Genomic DNA, 22,279 nt, shown 5'->3' on the forward strand with positions numbered 1-22,279 from the left:
GACATCAGTGACACTGGAGGAGGGCCAGGGCCCAGGCACCTGCACCAAGGGACCTGAGGCTTACTGAGGAGACCCAAGTGAGGGCCAGGAGTGAGACTGGAAGAGGGAAGGTGGCAAAAAGGCAGACCCAGCTCTGAAAAACACCTGAAGTTCAGGACCTTGGTTGATTCTGTGGGTTGGGATGGGGGACAGGGGTCTACTCACCTCTCTGCCAGCAGGAACTCCACCTCCAGCTCTTCCATGCCCTGGTGGGGGAGGGAGGAAGGCAGCTGTGAACTGTGTCTGCACATCTCTGCTGGCTAGGACCCTCTGCTGGCCCCTGCAGACCTGCCCTGTTCTCCCCACACACTGCCCTGCCACCATGGAGGGAGGGCAGCTGCTCCCAGCTCTTGTTGACCCTTCTAACTTTCTCTGACACCAAGTCTTTGAATGACAACCCATGAGAGGCTCAGGGTATGGAATGGACCCTCATGCTGCAGAACATCTCCTTTTCATCTCTACCCCCAGCTCCCACTGCTCTCCAGCCTTCACAGGGAGGCTTGGGGCTGGGGTGAGGGAACCCTGAAATAGCACCTCTGGAAAGCCCAACTCTGACAGGGAGGCCCTTCCCTCACCTATTCCTTCATGCTTCTTGTGTAACTTGAGGCAAGTCATGACCTCATTGGACCTCAGTTTCCCCCACTGGAATGCACACAGGCTGGGGACACGGATGCGTGCTCCCTGATGCGTACCCAGGGACTGGCACAGAGCTTGGCCCTCAGTAGGCACTGAGGCATTTGCTGAGTAACTGAATCTAGAACAACCTGGTTCTCTCCAGCTCTGACCTTCTCTGATTTTCAGATTTGTCCTCCTTTACTCTCCCTCACCTGTACTCTTGTCCCTTTGACATTCCAGAAAGAGGTTTCTAATGCAAGAAAAAGGTAGAGGGAAACAAACACTTATATCTTCATTTTGTAACATAAACACTGACTGCTGGGTGTCTTGATTATGTTTTTTTGTTGAAGTCTTACAACAACCCTGCACAATAATTTTATACATGAGGAAATAGAAACACAGAGGAGTTAACTGATTTTCACACAACCACATGACTAGTAAGTGATAGTGCTGAGATTTGAACCATAGTGCCCTCTTCTCCTGACTTGGCTGTGGAGCCAATGCAATGGCATCATGGGAATAAATAGCTTCCCCAGGCAGGAGCTGAGGGCCTTGGCCCATGTACCCACCTCCGGGTTGAGTGGGAACTTCACATGGGTTTTCTTGCGGAAGCAGAGCTTGGCAAGGTCATAGAGAACTGTCAAGAGATGGTCATCTGGTGTCACTGTATCTTCATCACAGACGCTCAGCTCTAGCACATTCTAGAAAAGAGAGGGTGCAAGTCTGGTCACCCTGTTTGCATTGACCCACTCCCAGGACAAGAAGCCTGACCTCATTCCTAGCATGGAAGTAGGTCTGAGGGAAGGAGGACACACACAGGTCCCTTTTCAGGTGTGAGAGACATTGGAAGAAAATGAATTAAGGAAGGAAAATATCTATTAACTGCTTTCCAACTCTGAAGCCTTGCTACTTTTCTGCTCTGACTCCTTGATAATTTTGCCCTTGTACAAGCTTAGCAGAAAGCTAGGAAGGGTTGAGGGAGCAGAGCAAGCAAGATCTCTGCCAAGATAGAGAATGCTCCCAAGCATTGAGCCCTGGGAGCAAAGATAGCCCCTTCTGTGCTAGAAAAGTCATACTAGGAAAGTAACATTTTAACACTTAGAGGAGTGGTGGAACAAGAATTATAGGGGTTCTGATGATTGGCAGAGTTGGAATGAGATTCATGAACTCCATTCTTTGGCACATCAGCCCATGGATGGTCCCAAAGCAGCAGGTTAAGAGTCAAGCAGCTACCCTGTCAAGCAACTGAACTTAATGGTCTCAAGGGACCTAACTAATCTCTGAGTGACTAGGATCTTGTTCCTAGCATCCTGTGAGATGTGGACTGAGTTTATGTTCCTATCTGGTAGACATAAGTTGATTCTGGGGATTCTCAACTAGATGAGATATGTTGACCTTGCAATTACTAGAAAAATAAGCATATTCAGAACCAACCCCAGCCCCATACTCCTTAAATCAAAGGAAGCCTAACTTCTGATTTTAAGATGCAAACTAAGCCCACGTGGAAATCCTCTTCCCTCACCATAATAATATATATGATAGAAAAATATTTTCAAAATAATGACTATAAAGAACTTCCTGAAGGGCTGGAGTTGTAGCTCAGTGATAGAGTACTTGCCTCGCATGTGTGAGGCACTGAGTTCGATCCTCAGCACCACATAGAAATAAATAAAGATACTGTGTCCACCTACAACTAAAAAAAAAAAAATTTAAAAAAGATCTTTCTGAAAATCAAAAGAACTCCTTGTGAACTAGAAATGGAGAAACATCTTTGAAAAATGCAAGTAATAATCTGGAGCTACCTCAAGACTGGGGCTGATGCCTCTATGATGAGGTCAAATTTGTCTTTAGAACTCTCTGTTAAGGCTGTCACAACTTGGAGAGCTCAAGGGAGGATTCTACAGGAGATGTGAACTTGACTTACAGTCACCACATATCTGAAGACCACCACTATGAAAAAAAAAACTCAACAAATAAAGGAATACCTACCAAAGGAAATAGAAATAGTAAAGCAATCAGAAAAGGATTTAAGAGAGAGAAAAATGCTTTGACTGGATTAGCCTTGACCTATTTAATAGAATGGCTCTTTCCTTCTGTGAATTCTCCTGCTTCCAGCACGTTCTGGAAGGTCTTGGAAAGGCAATCTGTTTCGGAGCGAGAGACACTTAGTATCAGCAATATTTAGATAGAAGGACAAGAGAGACCAGAAAAAGGTAGAAGGATAAATAGACTAAGAGAGAGGGAAATGTGAGGTAGGCAGAAGGAAGTAGTTAGTGGGTGAGTGGAGAAGGACAAGAATAGGTAGAAATAAAAATGCTTAAGAAGGACATGTAAGAAAAGAGGAGGACAGATAGGACAAAAATGCAGGCAGGGCAGAAGGTACAGTCAGTCCTCCATATCTCACCTTCACTTGGGTCTGGATCTGGAAGTTGAAGGTTTCATTCCACTCTGGGTTTGGGCAGTTGGATATGGTCCTCGTCCTCAGCTTTTCCTGAGAGGCGGTAGGCAGCCAGAGGCTTACAAAGCAGTCTGTCTGGCTCACTGTCCAACAAAAACAAGGGTGGGAGAGAAGGGAGAGAAACCAACCCAAGTTCAGAGAGGTGAGATTGTGGAGTCAAGTCTCTTTTGGAGCAAGGTCTCCTCTCAGCTTCAGGTTCTCTCCTGACTCAGGGTCTAACTCTCCAGAGACAGTTGTCCTAGAACCCAAAGAAGGTCATAGACTGCAGGCTATAGGTCTTACAGAGGAGGCCAGGTCCCATTGACCATTCACATGGACACAGATGGCCTGAGGCAGAAGCACCTAGTCTCTGAGCAAATGTTTGTTGGTTTGAGACAAGTTATGGCTGCACAATTTTCCCTCTGTCAGGGAAAAATCTGGAAGATCAATCCCCCAAATGTCTGGTTTCCTTTTTGCCTTAGCACAAGGAAAACCAAAGTAGAGCTGAGCTTTTCTCTGACCTGGGGAGAAAAGGTAGGATGAGAAGTTGGCCAATAGGAGCCCTGGTGGACTTGGTCAGAATGAGCTATTCAGCAGGATTTTGGAGCCAGGACCACCATTTCCATATGGCTTAATACCTCAACTGCACCTAGTCAGGCTCTTCATACTTAACCTAGTCTCCCAGCATAAGGTTTATGACCCAAAAAGCCTTCTTATTTGTGGACAAGTACTTTTTTTTTTCTTCTCAGTCTCTATTTTTTTTTTTTTAATTCTCTAGATAGCCCTGGAGAAGAGAAAAAGGCTTTGACTCGCTCCAATAGGCCTTCAAAATGGAAGAAGGCCTTCTATATCTTCTGGTTGGAGTAGTAGAAGGGATAGATCAAAGAATAGCAGCCTAGCCTGCTTCCCTTGCTCCATTTGTCTGGGAAGGGAGGAAGAGTGTTGTGATTGCTTTTGTCATTCACCTGACAAGTCTCAGGGAACACACCAGATACATAGAAAATGGTGAAAGCCAATCAGTTTCCAGTGTCAGGAGGCCTCTGGATGGTAAAGCTGGTTACTATGGGAGTCCTATGTGGTAGAACTAATCCAAACTAGTTCACGATATTGTTATTTTTTAATATATATATTTTTTTAATTAATATTTATTTTTTAGTTTTCGGCAGACACAACATCTTTGTTTGTATGTGGTGTTGAGGATTGAACCTGGACCGCACACATGCCAGGCGAGCGTGCTACCGCTTGAGCCACATCCCCAGCCCCACGATATTGTTATTAATTGCTAATGAGAGCAGGATTGGTGCTGTCTCTCGGGGCTGATTTGGTCCCACATTATCACTATATTTGAAAGCTTTATCAGTGTCAGTAGCCACATTTTGCATCACAAGCATTCCTGGCTTCTGATTTACTCCTGATGTCTGGTTCATCTTGAGAGCTCACTGGTCAGTGAATAGGAATTCACAGCCATCCTTCAATTGAATAAAGGTGAGATGATACTCTCCTCTAGATGTCATCATAATCCTTTAATTCAGGCAGAAAGAATGACCAAACCCCCAACAGAATCAGAAGAAAATGGTGACCTCATCATTCCAGTCACCCCATGGCCAACCTGTTCCTCTCATCATCAACTCAGGTACCCCAGCCAGAAACCAAGTGTGCTCCTCAACTCTCACGCTAAATCCATTTAACTCTTCACATCTATCAAGCTCTACCCTTCCCCTCATCTGCACTGCCACTGTCTTGGTGCAGGCCACCATTGTTTCTGGGGCCACTTTCCAACTGGGCTCCCTATTTCCAGACATATCCTATGCTAATATTTTCTTCCAAGAGAAGTCAGAAGAAGCTTCTTAAATATGACCAAGCCACTCCCCAGTTAAGTTTTTTTTAATGGCTCCTATTTGTCCTCAGGAAGAAGCTCCACTTCCTTGTTCATTTCCCCAGCCTCGGCCTCATGTTTCCACCCTAACATCCCAGACCTGTCTGTGCACACACGCACTTTCATACTCTAGGCTTCAGCCAAACTCAATCACTTTTAAGTATCTAAATGTATGGTTCTGTGTCATCTTCCAGCCTTTGCAAATGACCTTGCTTCTTCCTGGAACACCCTTCTCTTCTACTTTCACCCAGCCTTCTCCTTGCTAGCTGCTTCAGGTTTCAGAAGGAACCTCCTCTGGAAACCTTCCCTGAGCATCCAAGTCTGTTCCTCTTCTGGCAGAGCATCGCGACACGGTGCTGTGACAGCAGATCCACTCATTTGTCTCCATCACATTGTGAGTTCCATGAGGGCTGGGAGGTTGTGTGTCTCCACCCTTTGGAATAAGGCTAGAATAAATGAATGAATGAAACAGCTCAACTTCCTGTTGTATCAGTATCTGAGAAATTCTGTGCTGAGTCACTGCAGATCCAGGTAAGCAGGTCAACATGTCTAATTGCTCTGCCCATAGGGAGACTCACCAGGGACCTGCTTGGCCCTCTTGGGCCCCTCTGGCTTTTCCTAGACATTGGCCCTTCCTCTTGGGCCTGGAAATAATCTTCAGGTCTGCTTCCTGTATGGTGGGAGCCAGCAGGCAGTGACTGACCAGTGCTGTACCTGGTCTGCTGAGCATTCATGACTTGAGGGCCTTCCTCCCTCTACAGTTGCTTCCTTCTTATGCCTACAGTTGAGTCCATGCCTAAAATTATCCCCTTAAATCCATTAAATAAAATCTCAGTATTTTGGCCTAAGGCTTAAATCTCTAGTTAAGACAAAAATACTCCTTGAAGAGAATAGATTGATCAGATATCCACCCTTTAAACATTAATTTGGTTTTTGGTTCTTTTGCAGAAAGTTTTTTCTCCTGCCAAATATACCAATGGTTGGAAATAAAGAGAGTACAGTGTGAGGATAAGGTAATCCTGGAGAGAGGGTGATGGAGGGGAAGATCAGCTGGGCGCGGGTGACAATTGGGCAGGCACCATTAGCTGACTCTAAGGACAGTGGCAATTGTGTTGGCCAAAAGGAATGGTAAAGCAGTGGTGATGCAATCTGAGAATTTCAGGGACTTCAGGGGACTTCCCAGGCAAAGGCAGATTCCAATTCTTGCTTCAGGTGGGGTGATAGAGGGCTTGGTCATATGAATGACTTGTCTCCTTTCCTGGCTTGTGGGTGGCAGAGATGACTCAGTTATCTTCACAGACGTTCAGAACATTGTCTCCCCAGGACCTTTGGAGACATCTACCCGATGGCCCTTGGAGTGCTGATTTGGGTTTTAATTTGCTTTCCCAAGAGGAATAAAAACTCCTGATGGTGGGGAAGTTTCTAGGCCTGGCTGTCTCCCAGTCCCAGTGCTCTTCCAGGTCTCTGAAGCTGTGTGTATTCCCAGCCATTACCCTTTCTGGAATCTTGGGAAACATGGCAAACATGGTTAGAGGCCTAAATCAGAGAGCTGTTCATTTTCGATGAAAGCTAGAAGGGAACAATTTCAAGCAAGAGTGACTTAGGACTTGAAAGTCATTGGGATAGTCTCCAACCTAACCAGAGAAAGGTAGTGACATGGTTCAGTCATAACAACCATAGAATACAGACCTGACAGGCCTAGGCTGGGTACTCAGATGCCACATATGCCCTCCAGTTCCTTAGGATAATATAAACAACAAAGGGGATCCCAAAGAAGACCTCCAAAGGCAGCCTGTGTGCCAGAGGGGTGTGTGAAAAAGGGGAAGAGGAGGCTGGCAGAACCGAACCACAGCCTGCCCCACTGGGATAAGACAGAAAATAGGGCCCTGGGAATGGGAAGGTCTAGCACACAGGTGCAGGCATGCAGAATGAGACTGTGCAGCCAGGGTGACTGGAGGGGCTGGGACAGACACACCTCAGGAGAAGCCACAGGAAGGCAAGTCACTGCTGTGGGTATGTGGAAATGGGGCTATCCCTGAGGGAGGGTGACCTCTGCCCAAGAAGGAGTAAAGTAAGTGAACGATCCACTTTAATGGCATGGGCCAGGGGACACTTTCTGGCTCCATAGATTACCCACTGATGGGCTGGGAAAGCCCCAAGAAGCCCTAGGAGAGGTCCCTGGCCTTCTGGCAGGCCACTTGGCAGACTCGGGCCTACGCTTGAGCCTAGCTGGAACTGCTCCTGCTGACACTGCACCCTCCAGAGGCTTAGTCTGAATCCTCTTTGCTATCTCTGGGGCTGCAGGTGTCTCCCTCCTCCCTCCTCCACCCACATCCCTGCATTTCAGGTTCTCAACCTCTCCTACCTGTACTCCAGCATCATCTGCATATGATCTCTCAGGGAGTCATGCAATCTCTTCTGCAAAACTCAGGCACCTCATCACTTCTTCTGCCTGGCTTCTGGGCCTCCAGCCTCCCTCTCATTTCCTCCCCAGCTCTCCAGCCCTAGGATCAAATGCCATTTCTACCTTAAGCTATCATTAATTCTCACTGGCAAAATGGCATCCCAGGACTACTACTCAGGTTGTTGGGAGGATCAAATGGTGTATGGGCATCCTGGCAGATGCTCAGGAAACAGGACCCTCCCTCAGGGCAGCCTCTCCACCTGCCAGGCTCCTACGTCTCTGGATGCTTACATCTAGGCCCTTTCATGACGCTTCCAGTCTCAGAGCTTTCTCTCCTAGGGTGAGTGAGTGGGGCAAGCTTCCTCTCTGGATGAGACAAGGTGAGAGCAACATGGGAAGGGGCTGGTTTCCTGGAAAGCCCCCCCCAAAATGGGTGCAGGAAGTATCCTGCCCTCTCAGATGCCTTTGTATCTTCCTGAGACAGAGGACTCCCTGGGAGCTCATGGCCTGGGATGCAGTAAGAACCAGGATGAAGGGGAAGTGAAGCTTCCAGGAAACACTACCATCCCTGGTAAGTTAGATCATATCCAGAACAGTCCCACAAGCAGAGAAGTAGTGGGGGAGAGAAGGATACTCACCCAAATCAGCCCGCCGGACATTTTTCATCCGGATGACCCTCACTGTCAACAGGTGGCATGGAGACAGCCCGTCCTACAGATTGAGAGGACAGTGGCCTCATTATTCAAGCATCACCCCATGTCCAGTGCCCCTGGGTGACTTTCCCACCATGCCTTCCTGTCCCCCAGCCCACTTGCATTACAATAGCCTCCATGCTGTTTTGTCGATGTTTGATTAGTATCTGTCTTTTCTCAGGTTCTGAAAGCTCCTAGATCCTAGAACCCTGTCTGGGTTTTCATCTTTGTGGCTCCAGTACTTGCAATATGTTGATATATCGAAGGTGCTCAATAAATGTTTGTTAGATGGGTGAATGAATGAACAAATATTCTGGCCCCAAACACACAAGGAACAGTATAGCAAGGAAGTCCTGATGTGTTTCCATGCTCCTTCATTGAATAACTTCTTATTCCCACCCCACACAGAGAAAAATTTCCCTTGCTTAGGACAAAGCTTAGTTAGGAGGATGCACGGTGTAACTGGGAGGGATGATAGACTGGCCACTTCCAGACACCTCCTGGGAATCCCCAGGCTAGGTGCCCACCACCATCCTGATGCTTCACTCTAGTCCAGAGTATTTGCATCTCCCTTTCCCCTCAGCCCCCCACCACCACTCAGAGCATCTTCCCACAAATCTTTCTGGTCATTGTATCTCTTCCTCCCAGTAAATAACTGTCTCTTTCTTCTTTGCCGTGTCTTACCATTAACACTTGTGTTTTGGCTGATTTTATTATGGCAAAACTGTCTTTGATATGGCAAAAGTTCAAGTAATCCTTGATTTGATGACAGATGTCTGCCAGATGCCTCTGTAGGTATCACTAACCCCAGGGGCCTGCTTCAGACCAATGGCTGGGAGTGTAGACACACCCTGAGCCCTGCTCATTTGGAGTTGATGTGTCTCCTATTCCACTTCTCTTTTCCTGATCATTTTCAGGGAGTTCTGCCATCATCTCAAGCCATAAGCCAGTAATGGTGGCAAAGGGTGTGGCTCCCTAGTCCTGCCCACCTCCATCCCCAGCTGTCTTTGCCCTCTGTGAATGACACAACAGCCCCAGGTCCACTTTTGTCCTCAGGCTCTGTTACTTTCTGCTTCTTAGATGCCCTGAAACCACCTCTGCCAGCTTCACTAGTTTCTCTTTATCCTGTAACTGCAAAGTGTCCTTGAATCATTTTTTCTGCCTACAAAACCACAGTTGTCCTCTCCCTTCAGTCCTCCTCTGCCTATGACTCCCTGCCCCAGGTTTCAAAGCCGTGTTTATTAAGCTTCTGTAATGGGGAGCTTCCAGAGCTCAGGGCCACATGCTCTCACTGACACAATTCCCTGCCTCTGTTGCACTTGGGGTGTCCCTTCCAATTGTTTCTCTGCAAGAACGAATCATTTTCTCAATCTTTGACTTCCAGGTATTAGTTTTGAGTACCCACTGTGGGTCAGGCCCTGCGTTAGAGGCTGAGAGGCTGAGAGTGAAGGGCAAGGACAGCAGGTGCTTGAGCAGGTCAAGCTGGCCATAGGCTCCTGCTGCCAAGGCTTGTGATCTTCTTGGTTCCAGAAGCCTCCCCACAGTCCATCACGTTTCTGGACTTGGGAAGACTCTTCTGGTCTCCCAAGGCCTGAGGCTGCTAAGGCGAGATGTTTTCTTCCTCACCCGGCTCTGAACCAGCATACCAAGGAAGCTTCCTGCTTGTTCCCTCAGGTCCCAGTTCTTTGCAGTTCATGCATTTCCTGCTTGAACCTCAGACTTGAATTTTCCTGAGAGTTTTATCCAGGCTAAGACCAGTGTCTCCTACTCCCCACTTCAGAGCCCACAGCAAACACCCCTGAATCCTGACTCCTCCAGCCTACCAATGTCTGCTTGTAGAGGGCCCTGTAATAGAACCCAGGGCTTATCGCCCAGCATATACTCTTCTGTGCAGCTAGAACCACATTGTGCCTGTTTTAGAGGATGCAATTCTCTCTCCTTAAATAGTACTGAGGTTTGTGGGAAAAACAAAGTTTGAAGAAAACAAGTGTTCCCAGCCAGGTATGGTAGTGCACACCTATAATCCCAGCTACTCAGGAGGCCACTTGCAGGAGGATTGCAAATTCAAGTCCAACCTAGGCAAATTACTGAGACCCTGACTTAAATAAAAAAATAAAAGGGGCTAGGGATGTAGCTCAGTGGTAAAGTGCCCATGGGTCAGTCCCCAGTACTCCTCGATACGCACACATGCAGAGTTCCCATAGTCATACCACTCAGAGACGATCAGCAGTATTACTTTGCTGTCTGTCCTTCCATCAGCAGTATTACTTTGCTGTCTGTCCTTCCAAACTTTTCTGGGGCTTAATTCTTAGGTTTCAGTGCTGGAGATTGAACCCAGGGCCTTACACATGCTAAGCAAGTGCTCTGCTCTGCGCCACATCCCCAGACCTCTGGTGCTTAATTCTAACCAGCAACAAGAGAATGATGATTCTGGGAAAGCCAAGTTATTTAGATCCTGACGTAGACATGTAATTTCAGGGTCTCTTCCTCTCCTCGCCTCTCCCCAACAGCTGCTTCAAAACAAAAAGTCAAATTGACAGTCACACATAAGTCCAAGGATTCCTCTTGTGAATTAACTCTGAAATATTGTCTATTCATGAAGAATAACCTGCTCTATCAGCTTTCTGTTATGAGCATCCTGACTTGAGCCAAAACTCAATCACACTACCTCTCTTCTTGTTCTGGAAACACATGAGCTCTCTGAGTACTGTGGGCTCCTCATTTCTCACTCCCTCCTGGGCAGAGTGGGTCCTGGTCTGGCTTGGTGAGGAGGCAGGAGTTGACTTGCAGCAGGAGTGTGATCCTGGCAAGTCTGGTCCCATCGGCTGCTTTTTCAGAGGGCACCTGGAGTCCCGGTGGGAAGCTGCGAAGGTCTCACCCCAGCAGGGTCAGTCCTTGACATTGCAGGACTCTGAACACAAGGCCCACAGCCCTTTCAACCATAACAGCCCTTCTCCTGCTGCCAGGAGGGGCTGCTGGTGGCCCAACCTGGCTCCTTGTCTGTTCTAGGGGAGAAAGAGAATCTACCGCTTCTCTAGGGACCTCACCCAAAGTCTCCTGCCTTCTAGGAAACATTCTTGCCTATTATCTGCCAATGAAGTCAACCATTTCGTCCTACTCTAACTCTGCAACAATAATAGCGATGTGAGTGGCCATCTGTTGAGGGTCTATCACATGCCACATGCCGTGCACTTATTCTGTATAGACAATCTTGCCTAATCCTTACAATCACCCTTTGGAGCAGTTCTGACTAGCCTCACTTTACAGATGGAGAATCTGGGACTAAGCCCTTTGACATAGAGCTAGAATCAGAGGAACTTCGACTTCGAATACAACTCCAACCCTCAAGGCTGTGTTCAGGACCACTGCTATACTCTCACCTTACTGAAAGTGGTCCTTGGTGATCATAAAGCAGATGCTGCTTGTGTTCATCTCCTCTCCTTGGTCTTCTTCTCTCAGAACCAATTTTTCTAACAGACTACTATTTACCATGAATCCTCCCCAAAGCCCCCAAATAACCCCCAAACTTGGAAGTCCATCCACTGGCTGTGTTTTAACTAACATTTCTATTGACGTGTTCCATGAACATTCCCTTTTGGTGAACATCTAGAGCACATCACAACTATCAGAGTCCTTAGAGAAGTTACCATTTTTTAGTAGGTACAGAGGACTCCTCAGTGGTCTCCTTGCCCCTCGGATCACACCTTCTAGTTCAGGAATTTTCAGGAGAGACCCAATTTCAAAATACTCCAAAAAGTGCCCTTACTTTTCGCCAGCTACAGATAGAGCCTACAAGGAGTTTGAGAGACACTGCAGAGGGACCATGGTAGTATGTATGCAAGGACTATGGGACTTGAGTCTGGGTCCAAGTGAATTCCAGGAACTGGGCCTATGTAAAATGACCTTGAGCAGGTCAAGCTGGCCATAGGCTCCTGCTGCCAAGGCTTGTGATCTTCTTGGTTTCCAGAACAAAAGTGCACGTCTATCTGCCTTTCTGGTACACTTTCCATTTACCTGGAGGTTGGGTCTCACGATGCATGAGCAACACTGGCCAAGAACCTGTGCCAGGTCATATATTGGATTGAAAAGAATGTACATAGTTTGTTCCTGATAAAACAACTCAACAGGATTGGTGTTTGAGGTGACCAAAAATTCATGGCCCCAGAAGTAATTGATCTATAGTAGTAAGATGCAAAAGAATACAGCCTGGTGTCTATGAATATGCAGATGGAAACCAGAAACCAGTAGAAAACAAGGTTATGGAGTCATTTGTGGTGTAGTAAAACTTTAGGGATTTGGATAAGTCCATCCCAGAAAGAGAATTGGGTATCCAGGTGAAAGTAAAACTTTTTAATAATAAGCATGGTCAGGCACCAGGCTGCTGAGCTGCAGCTTTGGGTTAGGGATGGACAAAATCCTCAGTACACGGGGCATGGGAAAGACCCTGGGATGAGGATCAGGGAACACCAGGGGCTTGTAGGTCAAGGCAGGGACTATTTAGCAAGCAGCAGAGAGGTTGTATTCAGCCACTTGAACTGGTACATTGTGCCAGGAAAGACAGGCCTTAGTTTCTGGAGGCCACATGGGAGAGAGAACCCCACTTCTCAGACTATAGATACATCCAACCCCAGCCTTATTCCTGGTCTTGACCTCTAGGGTTGATCTTGCCAGGACTCTACTTCCCCTTGAGACCTAGTCAGGACGGGGGACCTTGCTAGCTCATACGGAAAGGAGCTGAATCTCAGGATTGGTTATTACATTCCAACACAGCCCCTTCCCGCCCTAATTTTATAGATATGACTTTTGGTGGGGGTGGAGAACAAAATGTATTACCCTCCCCTGGAGGCCCAACCCTCTAGCTAGCCTCCTAAGATGGTGTTATTATCCCTGTTTCATGGAGGAAAAGCCTGAGGTTAGAGAGATTATATCTCACACAGACTCACACTGTCTACAGGTGGTAGAGCCAGGACCCAGAACCCAAGTGCACGTCTATCTGCCTTTCTGGTACACTTTCCATTTACCTGGAGGTTGGGTCTCACGATGCATGAGCAACACTGGCCAAGAACCTGTGCCAGGTCATATATTGGGCTAGTGATTGGCAGAGGCTGGAATAAAACCTCAGCCTTAAATTGGAGCTCTCTCTATACCCAAGGGTCCAGCTGTTACCACAAATCAGTCAAAAGAATATTTAGTTACAGATGGTCTTCTAGGTAGAGGTGAGGATGAGGGAGGGTCTGATCACCAGGTTTCAGATGTGGTGGGTGTGAGGCCCATCAGGCAAGGCATCTCCTCACAGACCATCCTATACAGTCTGGGTGCCTGGAGAAGGGAAGACAGCTACCCTCCCTAGGACGTCTCAGGGCAGGCTTGGCAGGTGATGCCACCTCCTCCTCCCTGGAGAGCTGGGTGTAGCCATTGTTTCCCTGTAACACTGGGCCAGAGCTCAGCCCAACCTGGGGATAATTTCTAGGATACATGGGCCCTCCCCAATAGAATGGGTACCTTTGGGACCTCAGAACAGATTGTAGACAGTCTGAGCAACATTTTAGACTAGAGGTCACCCCAGAGAAGCCAGATGGCTGTTTTGCCCCCTCTGGGGAAAATGTCTCCTCTGGGGAACTCTGAGCACACCCCTGGAGGGAATGTCCATCCTGGTCAGGGCAGTAGCTCCAGTCACCATGCAGCATGGAGCTCCCCTCCTCGGGCTCCTTGGAGACTGAACAGAGTCTCCATCTCCCACCCCAAAGGAACAAAAACCTTTTCAGAGCATCATTCATCTTCAATGATTCAGTGTGGGCAGGGCGAGGGGCTTTGGGAGAGTGAAGAAGCTGCTGCTGCTTTGAGGAGTTAGCTAATAATCCTGCCCATGGGGTGCCTGTGGTAACCTTGGAAAACTGAAGTCATCTCCTTGTTGCCTAGACAGGAAATCCAGTACAGAGTTGGTCTCAGGTGCTAGCAACCTGATCCATTTGCCCAGAGGTCTTTCTGGGAGACTGTGGATTTGGCTGGACTCAGAAGCCCTGACTGTAAACCAGGCGGGCAACTTTATGACTGACGGCAACAGACTGGTGATGCCACAAACTCTTACCACAATGACACCACACCACACACTCACACTGCAAAGTTTAGGATGTCCACTGGGTTAATATCCACTTGCTACCAGGACAGGCCAAATGTGGATTCTACCTGGCAATACTGTCTACCCTGGTGCTGACCTGGCCCCTGAGGATGGCCCCGAGCCACTGCATGTAGCCTTGTAGGGCTTGTGGATACTCTTGCCTGGGCCATCCATCTAGAAGCCCAACTGGGCCAAACCTTTTCCTTCAGGGGCTAGAGAGAGGCTCTAAGTCAAGGTCTCTAAAGAGTATAATGGCCTCTACTCCTCCCTGGGGCCTGTCTCCTCTTCTCAGCCCCCAGCCCCAGCCCCTCATTCCATGGCCATGCCTCCCTGGCCCTCAGCCTCCAGCCCCAGCCCCTTAGCACTGCACTCTCACCTTTAAGGCACAGGGGGCCAAGTGCCTGTCATCTTCTGCTTGGCACGGGTCTGGCAGAGAGTGGGAGACCCAGGCAGGTACCTGCCTCTGTGGCATCTCGATGGCTCTCCAGCTGGATGGCATGATCAGGAACTTATATTCTGACTCAGAGCTCCACCCCACCAGATGCCTCTTGGCAGTGGCTAGGATTGGCTGAGGAGTGGTTAAGAGGCAGGGTGGTGGGGGGTGGGGATAGACAGATAGGGTGCCTGCCTGGTCCTGGGTCCCTCAGTGCTAAAGAAACCACAGTTTTTAGATCTCAGAAATTTAGGGACCATCAGAGGTTTTGGATGTTGGGCTCAGCTATTGGCAGCCAAAGCTACTTAGAATGACCAGTCTGTCTAAGGTACAGGCAATGCAAAAAGGAGGTGGCTGGACCCTCTTGACTTTAGGATTGGTCCAGCCATGACTTGGGCAATCCTTATCTCTCCAGCTCATGGTGGTCTTGGCTCAAAAATACCCCTCTGGGGGAATGGCATCCTCCCTTCTAACTCCACTTCAGTTCCAGAGCTTGGTGCCCCAGGAACTGTGGGCAGGGACCTCATGAAAGGCAGGGACCAGATCAGGGTCCCTAGATTAGAGGGTAAAGAAAGAAGATAGTTGCCTGAAGACTTGTTGAATAGAGGATCAGAGGCAGTGCCCCTTCCCTACCTCCTGGGGGGTCAGGTGCAGAGGGCGTGCCCAGCCCCTGTTGGTCTCAGGCAACTTGGAGGATGCACCTGCCCCACCCGGATGATTCTTATCTCTGGCCTGGTGATTGGCTCACTCTGGCCTGACAAGGGCGGCTTCACCTGCTCAACTGCTGGCTGTGTAAATGGGAGTTTCTGTCCGAACTCTTGCCTGAGGTCCCACAACCGGCTTTTCTGGCCCACAGATAGGAATGATTTTAAGGAACTCAGGGTGAGATCTGAACACAGGGAAGAATGGGTCCAAATGCCAGGATGGGACCCAGTCAGTGGTATCTGGAAGACTTTTCATGTGCCTGGCCCTCCAGAGAGAGGATGGGGCCTTGGGCCTGCTGACCTGGAAGCTTCCCTCCTGTCCTGCCATTTACTCACTGCCAAGTACACAAGTACAGCACGCACGTTCCTCAGCAGATTCCACAAATTCACCCTCATTTGTGCACATAATGAGCACTTACTGCATATGTGCTACTAAGAGAGGAAACCTCAGCCTTCAAGTTGCTGAGGTCCAGCTGAGGAGTGAGATGCATCCAATCCCTCAGAGGGTCTGAGGTCTTGGGCTCCCTGTGATAATAGGAGGTATCATAGGAGGATCAATATAATTTCTTCATTGTAGTTTACAGAATCTGTAAAGATTTGTAGTTTACAGAATTCTCTCACTGTCTGGAGAGCACAGAAGATAGAAAATGGATTCCAGTTGGGGAGGGAAAGAGTGAATCCAAGAAGCTCTCCTAAAGGAGGTGACATCTGAACTGGGCCCTAGAGGATGGGTATGATTTCAACTAATGATAGGGGGGAAAGGCATCCCAGGAGGAAGGAATAGCATGAGCAAGGGCAAGGAGGCCAGAAAGCAGGATATGCAAATGACCCAGTGTCTGAGTAGTGAGTTGTGCGGGAGGAGATATGTGGGGTAGAGAGTGAGACATGGAGTAGTGGAAGTTGGGCAGAGAGAAAGCAAGGTTTGTGAAGGAATAAATCTGGAAAGATAGAATAATCTATCTAGTCACAACTCTCCAAGGTCATGCTTTAAATTTGAACCTATTCTCTAGGCCATGGAGAGTCACTGATGGTTTCTGAGCAGGAGAGTGTTATGATCAAAGCTCAATTTTAAGAAGAAAAGGCTGATTGACGTTGAGACAGGGGCTCAGTTAGGAGGTGAGGTGGCAACCATGTAGGGGAAATAGGGTGGGAGGCTAGGAAATGAAGGGGGAGATGGAGGCCAGAACAATAGGAGATGAACCCTGGAATTGTTTGGCAGCCTGACCCACAGCACTACACTGTCCTGCAAATGATGGGGTCCCACTGGCCCCCCATTCACTCCACTCCTCCAACCTTTCCTCTAGTCAGGTCCAGGCCAAGCCCTAAACTCTAAAAGTTTCCTCTTCTCATGGAAGGAGCCCAGGCAAAGCCATCAATCCCACCCCATCCAGTCTAGTCACTGCATAGAAACCTAGGTCTCCAACCCTGTATGTTCTCCCTGTCCATCTCAACAGCATGGTTTCATTTACTCATTTTATGGGGATTAAATCAAATTGAATAGAAGGCTAAGGGGAGATGGGGTGGAAAGTTCTTCCTCCACACCCTTCCTGGTGCCTCCAACTGAGGTGGAGCCCATGCAACCTCTCACTGAATGGACCAATCTACCAGTTAGCATTCGCTGCCTGCCTACCTCTGTGCTGACTGCTCAGGAAGGCTCTGGAAGGCAACGAGGAGGAGGTTATCCTCTAGGGAGGAGAGAGGCAGGGGCTGAATTAAATGATCGATTGTCCAGCGTGGACTCCAGTGGCACAGGGGGAAGCTAAAGACTCTGGGAAAGGTGGAAGTGGCTTGAGGACATGTGTAAGGAGCACCAGGAAAAGAGGGAATGTCACCACACAGAGTGACAGTGAGGGCTGCACAAACCCCTGCTCCTATCCAGCGTGTCTCCAGATGAGCAAAAGGTGGAGGCTGACCTAGTACCCTGAGTATGCAATGGCTGTTCCAAGTCAGGTCCCCCTGCTGCCCCTTCCCCAGAGTGACTTCTATGTGGAAATTCTGATGCCACTCTGCAAACAGATGAAGGGCTTGAGCTCTTTTCCATCCCATACCCCTCCTCCCTGATGAGCAGGGGCTAAACTGAGGCCATGGTCTCCAACTGTGTCCCCAGGGACTGTTACCCAGCTCCCACTCTTGGGGTCACCAGGGAGTTGTCTTTCTTCAGCAGCTTCTAGGCCTCGGGTGACAGCTGACACCACTCCCCTCTGTGCCAGTGAGGATGATCCTCACCTTTCTTCCTCAAGAGGCCTCAGGGATCTGGGAAAGACCCTGCCATTTAAAGAAACTTTAATATGTGATAAAGTTGACACAAATCAATGGGAAAAGAACAAACTGTTTAACAGATGATGTATCCCCACTTAATGTCATCTAAAAAGATGGGCTATCAGTGGCATTTACACATGAAAATTAGAACTAAAAAGTTGGTAGAAGATAATAATAATGTAAGAGGATATGTTTATGATCTGTGAATAGAGGTGGATGTGGCTTTGTTTGGTTTGGTGCTGGGAATTGAACACAGGGTCTCATGTGTACTAAACACACATTCAGCCACTGAGCTACACTTCCAGCTCTGAGAGAATTTCCTAAATAACATTTTGAAATCATGAATCATCAGGCAAAAAATTTCTAAATTTGATTACATAAGAATTAAGAATTTCTGTCCATTGAAACACTGTAAAGTTAATAGATAACTGACAGAATATATTTGCAATGCATTTGCAAGCCACGAACGGTTTAAAATTCAGTGCATACAAAGAATTCTTAGAGAATTCACAAGAAATGATGGATCAAAGATTTGTTTCTGCAATTTATAGGAGGGAAGGGCTAAGAAACTGAACAGACACTTCATAGAAGAAGAAATAAAATTGATCAACAAATATATGAAAAAGTGTTCAACAACTCTAGCAATTAGAGGAATGCAAATCAAAACTACTCTAGATTTTATCTCACTCCTGTCAGAATGGCAATCATCAAGAATACAGGCAACAATAAATATTGGTGAGGATGCGGTGAAAAAGGCACATTCATACATTGCTGTGGGACTGCAAATTGGTGCAACCACTATGGAAAGCAGTATGGAGATGCCTCAGAAAACTTGGAATGGAACCACCATTTGACACAGATACCTCATACCTCTATCTATACCCAAAGGACTTAAAATCAGCATATTAGAGTGATGCAGCCACATCAATGTTTATAGCAGCTTAATTCATAATAGCTAGACCATGAAACCAATCTCAGGGTCCCTCAATAGTTGAATGGATGCATAAAAATGGTATATATACTAAATGGAATATTACTCAGCTTTAAAGAAGAGTAAAATTATGGCATTTGCCAGTAAATGGTTGAAGTGGAGAACATCTTGCTAAGCAAAATAAGCCAATCTCACAAAACCAAAGGCTGAATGTTTTCTCTAATATGCGGATGCTAATTCACAATAAGGTGGGGGGCATTAGGGAAGAATAGTGTTACCTTAGATTAGGTAAAGGGAAGTGATGGGAGAGGGGGGAGGAGATGTGGAGATAGGAAAGATAGTAGAATGAAACAGACATTATTACTGTATGTATATTTGTGACTACATGACCAATATTATTCTGTAACATGTACACTCAGAAAAATGAGAAATTATATCCCTTCTATGTATGACATATCAAAGTGTATAAATACATTCTACTGTCATCTATAACTAATTAAAACCAATTTTTAAAATTTTTTAAAAAGCTAATGGGCATTGCAGGAAATGCTCAGAATCACGGGGCTCTGCACTACAAATCAAGAGGAAAAGAATAGATTGCTTAACTGCCAGCATGGGCAAAAGGGACTTTCTCTGTGGAGTAAAATAAGTCAGTATCTTCATTTAATGACATTTAAAAAGATCAGTTAGCAGGTTGCAGTGGCACACACATTTAATCCCAGTGACTAGGGAAGCTGAAGCAGGAGGATCACAAGTTCAAGGCCCGTCTCAGTAACTTAGCAAGACCCTATCTCAAAATTAAAAAAATAAAATAAAATAAGGGTTGAGGATGTAGCTCAGTGGTAAAAGTGCCCCTGGGTTCCATTTATAGTGCCCCTCAAAAGCTATAAAAAGGACCAACACAGGCAAAACCCAAGGAAACGCATTAAAACACTGAGATTTCACTATAGCTGTTAACTGGAAAATAATGAGAAAGTTGGATAATGACAAGTGTTGGTGGGGTGTGGGGACAGAGGCACCATCATTGCTCCTCTGTGGAAGAGCTGACATCACAGTCAATTTGTCATCACTTAGTTAAAGTAAGAATGCTCACAGGCTGCTTCTGGTTCAGGTACATAAATCCCAGGGGAAGTCTCCTAAAGTTCACAGAAAGGTGTGCATGAGAGTATTTACTCCACATCACCTGTGATTTCAGAAATTTGAAAGTAAATTGTGTGTCCATCAGAGGACGAGGTGACGGGTACACAGGCTGGAGTATGACACAGTGGTTCAAAGCAACAAATTAGATGTACACATACTGGCATGAATGGATCTGGACAACTCAGTGTTGAGAGGAAACGGGAGACTGTGGAAACGATCAAATGCATGACAAAAACTAAAATGTGGTTATACAACACATCCAAATAAAATACAAATTGAATACACCCAAACAGTAGCCTCTCCTCAGGGAATGAATGGTGAAGGCTGTGTGATACAGAGAAAGAGCATTCAATCAAGGAATCTAGAGTGGGCTCATGCTGCTAACGAGCCATGTCCTGAAGCATAGGATTGACTCAGGCCCATGACCTCTGGTGAAATTTTGCTTCTGCCATTTTTTCCCAGTTGTTACTGCCAATTCTCTGGTCCAAGCCATTATCTTCACTCATCTCAACTCCTCCATTAGCCTAATGAGTCTGCCTGATTCCCAACCCCCCCCCCCGCCCCCGTCTGCCTTCCTATAAGCCATTCTCTTTGTAAGAGCTGATCTACACATATAAACCAGATTATGTACCTGCTCTGATAAACACCTGGCCACAGCTTCTGGACACTCCGATGTCTTGCCATGGCCCTGCCTGGTCTTATGTGGTCTGCCTGCTCAGATTCATTCCATTACTCCCAGATTCCCAGTTCCAGGGACGCTCCATGCTCTGATCGTGCCACGTTCTTTTCCATATCAGGGATTCTGTGATCACAGTTCCCTGGATGGAAGCCCTTGCCCTCAACTCCCTGCATAGCCAGTCCTTTCTCATCCATTATGGCTCTACTCAAATGGCATTTTCTCTAGCAGCCTTTTCTTGACCACATATACTACATGACATGTGTACCTCTGCTCACCTACTTGCTTCCAAGTCACTCTGGTTATTAGTTTAATTTAATGTGCCATATCTTGATTGGTCTTGTTTATTTATCTTTTTTTGTCTCTCTCCACCAGACCATAACCCTCTCCAGGACATGGACATTGCTAATCCTTTTCATCAGTGGGAAACACCTAACGCTCGTGAGTAAAGGGGTGGTAAAACTCATTGTGGCACATCCCTCACTGGGGTTTCATCCAGATGTCAACAAGAGTACAGTGGCTCACATTTATTCAGTGTTTACAAAGTGACTGGGATTGTTCTGGGGATTTTATATTACCTGTGAAGTAATATTATTATCTCGCTTTAAAGAAGAAGAATTGAGACACAGAGAGGATAAGTAATTTGCTCAAGGTCACAGTGGCGGTGACAGAGCTGTGACACAAGTCAGTCTGGCCCCAGAACTTCTGGCTTTAACCATCTCTCAGGAGATGCTCAGATACCCTGTAGAAAGCTCCTATCCTGGACAACCGACATTCTGTGTTGTGGTTTTTAAAGGCTTCTATGTTTTAATTTTTTAAAACAAACATATAATGACTAAAATAATCCCTCTGGAGTAGTGGGAGATTTAAATATATTAATCATTAACGTTAATATGTTGAGTTGTCTCAGAACTTCTGGCTAATAAATGAGATGTGACTCTATCTCATGTTGATAAGATACAAAATAAGTACAAATATGGTAAGAAAGAACCCTCACCCCACTGAGGGTAAGGTTGACATTCTTAATGTCATCCATGCACCTGGCTCATGAATGTGTGTTGTTCTTCTTTATTTTTATAACAAAGTGTTAAAGGCCAGCTCAGTGCCCTGCATTCTCAAAGCACCTGTGTCCACAGCTTACCATTTCTCAATCTCATGAAGTCTCTGCTATTAAAACCTGTGGCCTCTGATTTCAACTAGATTATAGGCTGTATTTTTCTGCTCCTGACTCTCTTGCTCACATAGCAAGACTGCCAAGAGCCTTTTATACATCAAATTTACTTTTTGTCACTGGTCTCCATAGTGAGGAAAACATGTTCCTTGTGTCAATGTTGACCCAGCATGCTTTAGTGGTAGAGTCTAGGTTCTGTTATATATTGGCTGTGTGAACTTGGGTAAGTTTATCCCTTGAAGCCTGAGTGTCTCCATCAAATATTTCCTGCCTCATAAAGTGATTCTGAAGACTAACTGAGATAAAGTACCGAGCATGTGGCTGACCCCCAGTGATGAATTGAGACATCATCCCTGCCCCAAGGATCTCAGCCCAACCTGGGTAAGATGGGAAATCTGTACAAATGTCCTCAGGATAATTGTGTCACATATAGGGAAAGAGATTAAAATAGGCTGCTCAAAGAGTGTGACCACTCAGAGCTGGGAAGATTGGAAGAGGGTGTATGCAGGAGGAAGACCTTGAACTTGCCCTAGGGACCTGGTTAAAGAAGAGAAGGGGAAAGGGCACTTTTGTCATGCAGGGCAGCATCAACAAAGGAATGAAGGTTTGGAAAGGTGACTGAAGAGATCTTGGACCCTGAGGAAAGAATCATGAATTTTCTTATGTTGGCAAGAAAGGAGTAGGGTTTTCTCTTTCTAAAATGCTCAAGGAAGGTATTTGAGCCTTTTAAAAAGAGCAAGCCCTACTCTTCCAGGAGGACAGGTGACCATCAGCACTGTGTGGT

General features: G+C 46.8%; 1 protein-coding gene across 1 annotated transcript in view; it reads right to left on the reverse strand.

The window, feature by feature from the left end:
• Pla2g4e (phospholipase A2 group IVE) overlaps window positions 1-14,653 on the reverse strand; it is a 34,571-nt gene extending 19,918 nt beyond the window's left edge. The window contains exons 1-5 of the mRNA XM_071607318.1: window positions 14,558-14,653; window positions 8,010-8,082; window positions 3,059-3,195; window positions 1,224-1,355; window positions 205-245 (exon numbers count right to left, since the gene is read on the reverse strand). Of these exons, the coding sequence (XP_071463419.1) occupies window positions 205-245; window positions 1,224-1,355; window positions 3,059-3,195; window positions 8,010-8,082; window positions 14,558-14,653 (479 nt within the window). The remainder of the gene's footprint in view (window positions 1-204; window positions 246-1,223; window positions 1,356-3,058; window positions 3,196-8,009; window positions 8,083-14,557) is intronic.
• Window positions 14,654-22,279: the final 7,626 nt, after the last annotated feature.

Source organism: Marmota flaviventris, chromosome 2 (genome assembly GCF_047511675.1).
Source record: "Marmota flaviventris isolate mMarFla1 chromosome 2, mMarFla1.hap1, whole genome shotgun sequence".
NCBI lineage: Eukaryota > Metazoa > Chordata > Mammalia > Rodentia > Sciuridae > Marmota > Marmota flaviventris.